The following is a 12,317-nucleotide window of genomic DNA, read 5'->3' as shown; positions in this document are numbered from 1 at the left end:
GGGAGGAGGTGTGTTGATGGGAGGAGGTGTGGTGATGGGAGGAGGAGCGATGCGAGGAGGTGTTTTGACGGGAGGAGGTGTGGTGACAGGAGGAGGAGTGATGCGAGGAGGTGTTTTGATGGGAGGAGGTGTGGTGACGGGAGGAGGAGTGATGCGAGGAGGTGTTTTGACGGGAGGAGGCGTGGTGATGGGAAGAGGAGTGATGCGAGGAGGTTTGGTGATGGGACGAGGAGTGATGCGAAGAGGTGTGGTGACGGGACGAGGAGTGATGCGAGGAGGTTTGGTGATGGGACGAGGAGTGATGCGAGGAGGTGTGGTGAGGGGAGGAGGAGTGATTTGAGGAGGTGTGGTGACGGGACGAGGTGTGTTGATGGGAGGAGGTGTGGTGACGGGAGGAGGAGTGATGCGAGGAGGTGTTTTGACGGGAGGAGGTGTGGTGACAGGAGGAGGAGTGATGCGAGGAGGTGTGGTGACGGGAGGAGGTGTGTTGATGGGAGGAGGTGTGGTGACGGGAGGAGGAGTGATGCGAGGAGGTGTTTTGACGGGAGGAGGTGTGGTTACGGGAGGAGGAGTGATGCGAGGAGGTGTGGTAAGGGGAGGAGGAGTGATGCGAGGAGGTGTGGTGACGGGAGGATGAGTGATGCGAGGAGGTGTTTTGATGGGAGGAGGTGTGGTGACGGGAGGAGGAGTGATGCGAGGAGGTGTTTTGATGGGAGGAGGTGTGGTGACGGGAGGAGGTATGTTGATGGGAGGAGGTGTGGTGACGGGAGGAGGAGTGATGCGAGGAGGTGTTTTGATGGGAGGAGGTGTGGTGACGGGAGGAGGAGTGGTGACGGGAGGAGGAGTGATGCGAGGAGGTGTTTTGACGGGAGGAGGTGTGGTGACGGGAGGAGGAGTGATGCGAGGAGGTGTTTTGACGGGAGGAGGCGTGATGATGGGACGAGGAGTGATACGAGGAGGTGTGCTGAAGGGAGGAGGAGTGATGCGAGGAGGTGTGGTGAGGTGAGGAGGTGTGGTGACGGGAGGAGGAGCGGTGACGTGAGGAGGTGCGGTGACGTGAGGTGGTGCGGTGATGGGAGGATGAGTGATGCGAGGAGGTGTTTTGATGGGAGGAGGTGCGGTGACGGGAGAAGGTGCGGTGACATGGGGTGGTGCCGTGACATGAGGAGGTGTGGTGACGGGAGGAGGAGTGATGCGAGGAGGTGTGGTGAGGGGAGGAGGAGTGATGTGAGGAGGTGTGGTGACGGGAGGAGGAGCGGTGATGTGAGGAGGTGCGGTGACGGGAGGAGGTGTGATGCGAGGATGTGTGGTGATGGGAGGAGGAGCGATGCGAGGAGGTGTGGTGATGGGAGGAGGAGTGATGCGAGGAGGTGTGGTGATGGGAGGAGGAGTGATGCGAGGAGGTGTGGTGATAGGAGGAGGAGTGATGGGAGGAGGAGTGGTGACGGGAGGAGGAGTGGTGCGAGGAGGTGTGGTGACGGGAGGAGGTGTGGTGACGCGAGGAGGTGTGGTAACGGGAGGAGGAGCGATGCAAGGAGGTGTGGTGATGGGAGGAGGAGTGATGCGAGGAGGTGTGGTGATGGGAGGAGGAGAGGTGCGAGGAGGTGTGGTGATGGGAGGAGGAATGATGCGAGGAGGTGTGGTGATGGGAGGAGGTGTGGTGATGGAAGGAGGAGTGGTACGAGGAGGTGTAGTGACGGGAGGAGGTGTGGTGATGGGAGGAGGAATGGTGCGAGGAGGTGTGGTGATGGGAGGAGGTGTGGTGACGGGAGGAGGTGCGGTGACGGGAGGAGGAGTGATGCGAGGAGGTGTTTTGACGGGAGGAGGTGTGACGGGAGGAGGAGCGATGCGAGGAGGTGTTTTGACGGGAGGAGGTGTGCTGACGGGAGGAGGAGTGATGCGAGGAGGGGTTTTGACGGGAGGAGGTGTGGTGACGGGAGGAGGAGTGATGTGAGGAGGTGTTTTGACGGGAGGAGGTGTGGTGACGGGAGGAGGAGTGATGCGAGGAGGTGTGGTGATGTGAGGAGGTGTGGTGACATGAGGAGGTTTGGTGACGGGAGGAGGTGTGTTGATGGGAGGAGTAGAGACGCAAGGAGGTGTGGTGACGGGAGGAGGTGTGGTGACGGGAGGAGGAGTGATGCGAGGAGGTGTTTTGACGGGAGGAGGTGTGGTGACAGGAGGAGGAGTGATGCGAGGAGGTGTGGTGACGGGAGGAGGTGTGTTGATGGGAGGAGGTGTGGTGACGGGAGGAGGAGTGATGCGAGGAGGTGTTTTGACGGGAGGAGGTGTGGTTACGGGAGGAGGAGTGATGCGAGGAGGTGTGGTAAGGGGAGGAGGAGTGATGCGAGGAGGTGTGGTGACGGGAGGATGAGTGATGCGAGGAGGTGTTTTGATGGGAGGAGGCGTGGTGACGGGTGGAGGAGTGATGCGAGGAGGTGTGGTAACGGGAGGAGGTGTGGTGATCGGAGGAGGTGCGGTGACAGGAGGAGGTGCGGTGACGGGAGGAGGAGTGGTGACTGGAGGAGGTGTGGTGATGGGAGGAGGAGCGATGCGAGGAGGTGTTTTGACGGGAGGAGGTGTGGTGACAGGAGGAGGAGTGATGCGAGGAGGTGTGGTGACGGGAGGAGGAGTAATGCGAAGAGGTGTGGTGACGGGAGGATGAGTGATGCGAGGAGTTGTTTTGACGGGAGGAGGTGTGGTGACGGGAGGAGGAGTGATGCGGGGAGGTGTTTTGACGGGAGGAGGTGTGGTGACAGGAGGAGGAGTGATGCGAGGAGGTGTGGTGACGTGAGGAGGTGTGGTGACGGGAGGAGGTGTGGTGACGGGAGGAGGTGTGTTGATGGGAGGAGGTGTGGTGACGCGAGGATGTGCGGTGACGGGAGGAGGTGTGTTGACGGGAGGAGGTGTGGTGACGGGAGGAGGAGCGATGCGAGGAGGTGTGGTGATGGGAGGAGGAGTGATGCGAGGAGGTGTGGTGACGTGAGGAGGTGTGGTGACGGGAGGAGGTGTGTTGATGGGAGGAGGTGTGGTGATTGGAGGAGGAGCGATGCGAGGAGGTGTTTTGACGGGAGGAGGTGTGGTGACAGGAGGAGGAGTGATGCGAGGAGGTGTTTTGATGGGAGGAGGTGTGGTGACGGGAGGAGGAGTGATGCGAGGAGGTGTTTTGACGGGAGGAGGCGTGGTGATGGGAAGAGGAGTGATTTGAGGAGGTTTGGTGATGGGACGAGGAGTGATGCGAGGAGGTGTGGTGACGGGACGAGGAGTGATGCGAGGAGGTTTGGTGATGGGACGAGGAGTGATGCGAGGAGGTGTGGTGAGGGGAGGAGGAGTGTTTTGAGGAGGTGTGGTGACGGGACGTGGTGTGTTGATGGGAGGAAGTGTGGTGACGGGAGGAGGAGTGATGCGAGGAGGTGTTTTGACGGGAGGAGGTGTGGTGACTTGAGGAGGAGTGATGCGAGGAGGTGTGGTGAGGGGAGGAGGAGTGATGCTCGGAGGTGTGGTGACGGGAGGATGAGTGATGCGAGGAGGTGTTTTGATGGGAGGAGGTGTGGTGACGGGAGGAGGAGTGATGCGAGGAGGTGTGGTGACGGGAGGAGGTGTGGTGATGGGAGGAGGTGCGGTGACAGGAGGAGGTGCGGTGACGGGAGGAGGAGTGGTGAGGGGAGGAGGAGTGATGCGAGGAGGTGTGGTGACGGGAGGAGGAGTGATGCGAGGAGGTGTGGTGACGGGAGGATGAGTGATGCGAGGAGGTGTTTTGATGGGAGGAGGTGTGGTGACGGGAGGAGGAGTGATGCGAGGAGGTGTGGTGACGGGAGGAGGTGTGGTGATGGGAGGAGGTGCGGTGACAGGAGGAGGTGCGGTGACGGGAGGAGGAGTGGTGACTGGAGGAGGTGTGGTGATGGGAGGAGGAGTGATGCGAGGAGGTGTTTTGACGGGAGGAGGTGTGGAGACAGGAGGAGGAGTGATGCGAGGAGGTGTGGTGACGGGAGGAGGAGTAATGCGAGGAGGTGTGGTGACGGGAGGATGAGTGATGCGAGGAGGTGTTTTGACGGGAGGAGGTGTGGTGACGGGAGGAGGAGTGATGCGAGGAGGTGTGGTGACGTGAGGAGGTGTGCTGACGGGAGGAGGTGTGTTGATGGGAGGAGGTGTGGTGATGGGAGGAGGAGTGATGCGAGGAGGTGTTTTGATGGGAGGAGGTGTGGTGACGCAAGGAGATGTGGTGACGCGAGGAGGTGTGGTGATGGGAGGAGGAGTGATGCGAGGAGGAGTTGTGATGGGAGGAGGAGTGATGCGAGGAGGTGTGGTGATGGGAGGAGGAGTGATACGAGGAGGTGTGGTGATGGGAGGAGGAGTGATGGGAGGAGGAGTGGTGATGGGAGGAGGAGTGCTGCGAGGAGGTGTGGTGACGGGACGAGGAGTGATGCGAGGAGGTTTGGTGATGGGACGAGGAGTGATGCGAGGAGGTGTGGTGACGGGACGAGGAGTGATGCGAGGAGGTTTGGTGATGGGACGAGGAGTGATGCGAGGAGGTGTGGTGACGGGACGAGGAGTGATGCGAGGAGGTTTGGTGATGGGACGAGGAGTGATGCGAGGAGGTGTGGTGAGGGGAGGAGGAGTGTTTTGAGGAGGTGTGGTGACGGGACGTGGTGTGTTGATGGGAGGAAGTGTGGTGACGGGAGGAGGAGTGATGCGAGGAGGTGTTTTGACGGGAGGAGGTGTGGTGACTTGAGGAGGAGTGATGCGAGGAGGTGTGGTGAGGGGAGGAGGAGTGATGCTCGGAGGTGTGGTGACGGGAGGATGAGTGATGCGAGGAGGTGTTTTGATGGGAGGAGGTGTGGTGACGGGAGGAGGAGTGATGCGAGGAGGTGTGGTGACGGGAGGAGGTGTGGTGATGGGAGGAGGTGCGGTGACAGGAGGAGGTGCGGTGACGGGAGGAGGAGTGGTGAGGGGAGGAGGAGTGATGCGAGGAGGTGTGGTGACGGGAGGAGGAGTGATGCGAGGAGGTGTGGTGACGGGAGGATGAGTGATGCGAGGAGGTGTTTTGATGGGAGGAGGTGTGGTGACGGGAGGAGGAGTGATGCGAGGAGGTGTGGTGACGGGAGGAGGTGTGGTGATGGGAGGAGGTGCGGTGACAGGAGGAGGTGCGGTGACGGGAGGAGGAGTGGTGACTGGAGGAGGTGTGGTGATGGGAGGAGGAGTGATGCGAGGAGGTGTTTTGACGGGAGGAGGTGTGGAGACAGGAGGAGGAGTGATGCGAGGAGGTGTGGTGACGGGAGGAGGAGTAATGCGAGGAGGTGTGGTGACGGGAGGATGAGTGATGCGAGGAGGTGTTTTGACGGGAGGAGGTGTGGTGACGGGAGGAGGAGTGATGCGAGGAGGTGTTTTGATGGGAGGAGGTGTGGTGACAGGAGGAGGAGTGATGCGAGGAGGTGTGGTGACGTGAGGAGGTGTGCTGACGGGAGGAGGTGTGTTGATGGGAGGAGGTGTGGTGATGGGAGGAGGAGTGATGCGAGGAGGTGTTTTGATGGGAGGAGGTGTGGTGACGCAAGGAGATGTGGTGACGCGAGGAGGTGTGGTGATGGGAGGAGGAGTGATGCGAGGAGGAGTTGTGATGGGAGGAGGAGTGATGCGAGGAGGTGTGGTGATGGGAGGAGGAGTGATACGAGGAGGTGTGGTGATGGGAGGAGGAGTGATGGGAGGAGGAGTGGTGATGGGAGGAGGAGTGCTGCGAGGAGGTGTGGTGACGGGAGGAGGTGTGGTGACGGGAGGAGGTGTGGTGATGGGAGGAGGAGCGATGCGAGGAGGTGTGGTGATGGGAGGAGGAGTGATGTGAGGAGATGTGGTGATGGGAGGAGGAGTGGTGACGGGAGGAGGAGTGGTGCGAGGAGGTGTGGTGAAGGGAGGAGGAGTGGTGCGAGGTGGTGTGGTGAAGGGAGGAGGTGTGGTGATGTAAGGAGGAGTGGTACGAGGAGGTGTAGTGACGGGAGGAGGTGTGGTGATGGGAGGAGGTGTGGTGACGGGAGGAGGAGTGGTGCGAGGACGTGTGGTGACGGGAGGAGGTGTGGTGACGGGACGAGGAGTGGTGCGAGGGGGTGAGTTGACGGGAGGGGGAGTGGTGCGAGGAGGTGTAGTGACGGGAGGAGGAGTGGTGCAAGGTTTTTTTTTGACGGGAGGAGGTGTGGTGACATGAGGAGGTTTGGTGACGGGAGGAGGTGTGTTGATGGGAGGAGTAGAGACGCAAGGAGGTGTGGTGACGGGAGGAGGTGTGGTGACGGGAGGAGGAGTGATGCGAGGAGGTGTTTTGACGGGAGGAGGTGCGGTGACAGGAGGAGGAGTGATGCGAGGAGGTGTGGTGACGGGAGGAGGTGTGTTGATGGGAGGAGGTGTGGTGACGGGAGGAGGAGTGATGCGAGGAGGTGTTTTGACGGGAGGAGGTGTGGTTACGGGAGGAGGAGTGATGCGAGGAGGTGTGGTAAGGGGAGGAGGAGTGATGCGAGGAGGTGTGGTGACGGGAGGATGAGTGATGCGAGGAGGTGTTTTGATGGGAGGAGGCGTGGTGACGGGTGGAGGAGTGATGCGAGGAGGTGTGGTAACGGGAGGAGGTGTGGTGATCGGAGGAGGTGCGGTGACAGGAGGAGGTGCGGTGACGGGAGGAGGAGTGGTGACTGGAGGAGGTGTGGTGATGGGAGGAGGAGCGATGCGAGGAGGTGTTTTGACGGGAGGAGGTGTGGTGACAGGAGGAGGAGTGATGCGAGGAGGTGTGGTGACGGGAGGAGGAGTAATGCGAAGAGGTGTGGTGACGGGAGGATGAGTGATGCGAGGAGGTGTTTTGACGGGAGGAGGTGTGGTGACGGGAGGAGGAGTGATGCGAGGAGGTGTTTTGACGGGAGGAGGTGTGGTGACAGGAGGAGGAGTGATGCGAGGAGGTGTGGTGACGGGAGGAGGTGTGGTGACGGGAGGAGGTGTGTTGATGGGAGGAGGTGTGGTGACGCGAGGATGTGCGGTGACGGGAGGAGGTGTGTTGACGGGAGGAGGTGTGGTGACGGGAGGAGGAGCGATGCGAGGAGGTGTGGTGATGGGAGGAGGAGTGATGCGAGGAGGTGTGGTGACGTGAGGAGGTGTGGTGACGGGAGGAGGTGTGTTGATGGGAGGAGGTGTGGTGATGGGAGGAGGAGCGATGCGAGGAGGTGTTTTGACGGGAGGAGGTGTGGTGACAGGAGGAGGAGTGATGCGAGGAGGTGTTTTGATGGGAGGAGGTGTGGTGACGGGAGGAGGAGTGATGCGAGGAGGTGTTTTGACGGGAGGAGGCGTGGTGATGGGAAGAGGAGTGATGCGAGGAGGTTTGGTGATGGGACGAGGAGTGATGCGAAGAGGTGTGGTGACGGGACGAGGAGTGATGCGAGGAGGTTTGGTGATGGGACGAGGAGTGATGCGAGGAGGTGTGGTGAGGGGAGGAGGAGTGATTTGAGGAGGTGTGGTGACGGGACGAGGTGTGTTGATGGGAGGAGGTGTGGTGACGGGAGGAGGAGTGATGCGAGGAGGTGTTTTGACGGGAGGAGGTGTGGTGACAGGAGGAGGAGTGATGCGAGGAGGTGTGGTGACGGGAGGAGGTGTGTTGATGGGAGGAGGTGTGGTGACGGGAGGAGGAGTGATGCGAGGAGGTGTTTTGACGGGAGGAGGTGTGGTTACGGGAGGAGGAGTGATGCGAGGAGGTGTGGTAAGGGGAGGAGGAGTGATGCGAGGAGGTGTGGTGACGGGAGGATGAGTGATGCGAGGAGGTGTTTTGATGGGAGGAGGCGTGGTGACGGGTGGAGGAGTGATGTGAGGAGGTGTGGTAACGGGAGGAGGTGTGATGCGAGGAGGTGTTTTGACGGTAGGAGGTGTGGTTACGGGAGGAGGAGTGATGCGAGGAGGTGTGGTAAGGGGAGGAGGAGTGATGCGAGGAGGTGTGGTGACGGGAGGATGAGTGATGCGAGGAGGTGTGTTGATGGGAGGAGGTGTGGTGACGGGAGGAGGAGTGATGCGAGGAGGTGTTTTGACGGGAGGAGGTGTGGTTACGGGAGGAGGAGTGATGCGAGGAGGTGTGGTAAGGGGAGGAGGAGTGATGCGAGGAGGTGTGGTGACGGGAGGATGAGTGATGCGAGGAGGTGTTTTGATGGGAGGAGGCGTGGTGACGGGTGGAGGAGTGATGTGAGGAGGTGTGGTAACGGGAGGAGGTGTGGTGATCGGAGGAGGTGCGGTGACAGGAGGAGGTGCGGTGACGGGAGGAGGAGTGGTGACTGGAGGAGGTGTGGTGATGGGAGGAGGAGCGATGCGAGGAGGTGTTTTGACGGGAGGAGGTGTGGTGACAGGAGGAGGAGTGATGCGAGGAGGTGTGGTGACGGGAGGAGGAGTAATGCGAAGAGGTGTGGTGACGAGAGGATGAGTGATGCGAGGAGGTGTGGTGACGGGAGGAGGTGTGGTGACGGGAGGAGGAGTGATGCGAGGAGGTGTTTTGACGGGAGGAGGTGTGGTGACAGGAGGAGGAGTGATGCGAGGAGGTGTGGTGACGTGAGGAGGTGTGGTGACGGGAGGAGGTGTGTTGATGGGAGGAGGTGTGGTGACGCGAGGATGTGCGGTGACGGGAGGAGGTGTGTTGACGGGAGGAGGTGTGGTGACGGGAGGAGGAGCGATGCGAGGAGGTGTGGTGATGGGAGGAGGAGTGATGCGAGGAGGTGTGGTGTCGTGAGGAGGTGTGGTGACGGGAGGAGGTGTGTTGATGGGAGGAGGTGTGGTGATGGGAGGAGGAGCGATGCGAGGAGGTGTTTTGACGGGAGGAGGTGTGGTGACAGGAGGAGGAGTGATGCGAGGAGGTGTTTTGACGGGAGGAGGCGTGGTGATGGGAAGAGGAGTGATGCGAGGAGGTTTGGTGATGGGACGAGGAGTGATGCGAGGAGGTGTGGTGACAGGACGAGGAGTGATGCGAGGAGGTTTGGTGATGGGACGAGGAGTGATGCGAGGAGGTGTGGTGAGGGGAGGAGGAGTGATTTGAGGAGGTGTGGTGACGGGACGAGGTGTGTTGATGGGAGGAAGTGTGGTGACGGGAGGAGGAGTGATGCGAGGAGGTGTTTTGACGGGAGGAGGTGTGGTGACTTGAGGAGGAGTGATGCGAGGAGGTGTGTGAGGGGAGGAGGAGTGATGCGCGGAGGTGTGGTGACGGGAGGATGAGTGATGCGAGGAGGTGTTTTGATGGGAGGAGGTGTGGTGACGGGAGGAGGAGTGATGCGAGGATGTGTGGTGACGGGAGGAGGTGTGGTGATGGGAGTAGGTGCGGTGACAGGAGGAGGTGCGGTGACGGGAGGAGGAGTGGTGAGGGGAGGAGGAGTGATGCGAGGAGGTGTGGTGACGGGAGGAGGAGTGATGCGAGGAGGTGTGGTGACGGGAGGATGAGTGATGCGAGGAGGTGTTTTGATGGGAGGAGGTGTGGTGACGGGAGGAGGAGTGATGCGAGGAGGTGTGGTGACGGGAGGAGGTGTGGTGATGGGAGGAGGTGCGGTGACAGGAGGAGGTGCGGTGACGGGAGGAGGAGTGGTGACTGGAGGAGGTGTGGTGATGGGAGGAGGAGTGATGCGAGGAGGTGTTTTGACGGGAGGAGGTGTGGAGACAGGAGGAGGAGTGATGCGTGGAGGTGTGGTGACGGGAGGAGGAGTAATGCGAGGAGGTGTGGTGACGAGAGGATGAGTGATGCGAGGAGGTGTTTTGACGGGAGGAGGTGTGGTGACGGGAGGAGGAGTGATGCGAGGAGGTGTTTTGATGGGAGGAGGTGTGGTGACAGGAGGAGGAGTGATGCGAGGAGGTGTGGTGACGTGAGGAGGTGTGCTGACGGGAGGAGGTGTGTTGATGGGAGGAGGTGTGGTGATGGGAGGAGGAGTGATGCGAGGAGGTGTTTTGATGGGAGGAGGTGTGGTGACGCAAGGAGATGTGGTGACGCGAGGAGGTGTGGTGATGGGAGGAGGAGTGATGCGAGGAGGAGTTGTGATGGGAGGAGGAGTGATACGAGGAGGTGTGGTGATGGGAGGAGGAGTGTTGGGAGGAGGAGTGGTGATGGGAGGAGGAGTGCTGCGAGGAGGTGTGGTGACGGGAGGAGGTGTGGTGACGGGAGGAGGTGTGGTGATGGGAGGAGGAGCGATGCGAGGAGGTGTGGTGATGGGAGGAGGAGTGATGTGAGGAGATGTGGTGATGGGAGGAGGAGTGGTGACGGGAGGAGGAGTGGTGCGAGGAGGTGTGGTGAAGGGAGGAGGAGTGGTGCGAGGTGGTGTGGTGAAGGGAGGAGGTGTGGTGATGTAAGGAGGAGTGGTACGAGGAGGTGTAGTGACGGAAGGAGGTCTGGTGATGGGAGGAGGTGTGGTGACGGGAGGAGGAGTGGTGCGAGGACGTGTGGTGACGGGAGGAGGTGTGGGGACGGGAGGCGGAGTGGTGCGAGGAGGTGTAGTGACGGGAGGAGGAGTGGTGATGGGAGGAGGTGTGGCGACGGGAGGAGGAGTGGTGCGAGGACGTGTGGTGACGGGAGGAGGAGTGGTGACGGGAGGCGGAGTGGTGCGAGGAGGTGTAGTGACGGGAGGAGGAGTGGTGCGAGGATGTTTTTTGACGGGAGGAGGTGTGGTGACGGGTGGAGGAGTGGTGACGGGAGGAGGAGTGGTGACAGGAGGCGGAGTGGTGCGAGGAGGTGTAGTGACGGGAGGAGGAGTGATGCGAGGAGGTGTAGTGACGGGGGGAGGAGTGGTGCGAGGAGGTTTTTTGACGGGAGAAAGAGTGGTGACGGGAGGAGGTGTGGTGACGGGAGGAGGTTCGGTGACGGGCGGAGGTGTGGTGATGCTAGGAGGAGTGATGCGAGGAGGTGTGGTGACGGGAGGAGGAGTGATGCGATGAGGTGTTTTGATGGGAGGAGGTGTGGTGACGGGAGGAGGAGTGATGCGAGGAGGTGTGGTGACGGGAGGAGAAGTAATGCGAGGAGGTGTGGTGACGGGAGGATGAGTGATGCGAGGAAGTGTTTTGACGGGAGGAGGTGTGGTGACGGGAGGAGGTGTGGTGACAGGAGCAGGAGTGATGCGGGGAGGTGTGGTGACGTGAGGAGGTGTGGTGACGGGAGGAGGTATGTTGATGGGAGGAGGTGTGGTGACGGGAGGAGGAGTGATGCGAGGAGGTGTTTTGATGGGAGGAGGTGTGGTGACGGGAGGAGGAGTGGTGACGGGAGGAGGAGTGATGCGAGGAGGTGTTTTGACGGGAGGAGGCGTGGTGATGGGACGAGGAGTGATACGAGGAGGTGTGCTGAAGGGAGGAGGAGTGATGCGAGGAGGTGTGGTGAGGTGAGGAGGTGTGGTGACGGGAGGAGGTGCGGTGACGTGAGGTGGTGCGGTGATGGGAGGAGGTGCGGTGACGGGAGAAGGTGCGGTGACATGGGGTGGTGCCGTGACATGAGGAGGTGTGGTGACGGGAGGAGGAGTGATGCGAGGAGGTGTGGTGACGGGAGGAGGAGTGATGTGAGGAGGTGTGGTGAGGGGAGGAGGAGCGGTGATGTGAGGAGGTGCGGTGACGGGAGGAGGTGTGATGCGAGGGTGTGTGGTGATGGGAGGAGGAGCGATGCGAGGAGGTGTGGTGATGGGAGGAGGAGTGATGCGAGGAGGTGTGGTGATGGGAGGAGGAGTGATGCGAGGAGGTGTGGTGATAGGAGGAGGAGTGATGGGAGGAGGAGTGGTGACGGGAGGAGGAGTGGTGCGAGGAGGTGTGGTGACGGGAGGAGGTGTGGTGACGCGAGGAGGTGTGGTAACGGGAGGAGGAGCGATGCAAGGAGGTGTGGTGATGAGAGGAGGAGTGATGCGAGGAGGTGTGGTGATGGGAGGAGGAGTGGTGCGAGGAGGTGTAGTGACGGGAGGAGGTGTGGTGATGGGAGGAGGAATGATGCGAGGAGGTGTGGTGATGGGAGGATGTGTGGTGATGGAAGGAGGAGTGGTACGAGGAGGTGTAGTGACGGGAGGAGGTGTGGTGATGGGAGGAGGAATGATGCGAGGAGGTGTGGTGATGGGAGGAGGTGTGGTGACGGGAGGAGGTGCGGTGACGGGAGGAGGAGTGATGCGAGGAGGTGTTTTGACGGGAGGAGGTGTGACGGGAGGAGGAGCGATGCGAGGAGGTGTTTTGACGGGAGGAGGTGTGCTGACGGGAGGAGGAGTGATGCGAGGAGGGGTTTTGACGGGAGGAGGTGTGGTGACGGGAGGAGGAGTGATGTGAGGAGGTGTTTTGACGGGAGGAGGTGTGGTGACGGGAGGAGGAGTGATGCGAGG

At 61.0% G+C, this 12,317-nt stretch overlaps 1 protein-coding gene across 1 annotated transcript in view; it reads left to right on the top strand.

The window, feature by feature from the left end:
• LOC137376700 (loricrin-like) overlaps positions 1-10,908 on the top strand; it is a 29,031-nt gene extending 18,123 nt beyond the window's left edge. The window contains exon 2 of the mRNA XM_068045675.1: positions 10,328-10,908. Within this exon, the coding sequence (XP_067901776.1) occupies positions 10,328-10,908 (581 nt within the window). The remainder of the gene's footprint in view (positions 1-10,327) is intronic.
• The last annotated feature ends 1,409 nt before the right edge of the window (positions 10,909-12,317 follow it).

Source organism: Heterodontus francisci, chromosome 13 (genome assembly GCF_036365525.1).
Source record: "Heterodontus francisci isolate sHetFra1 chromosome 13, sHetFra1.hap1, whole genome shotgun sequence".
Classification (NCBI taxonomy): Eukaryota; Metazoa; Chordata; class Chondrichthyes; order Heterodontiformes; family Heterodontidae; genus Heterodontus; species Heterodontus francisci.
The sequence above is the reverse complement of the archived record's forward strand: the minus strand, read 5'-3'. Positions and strand labels throughout refer to the sequence as shown.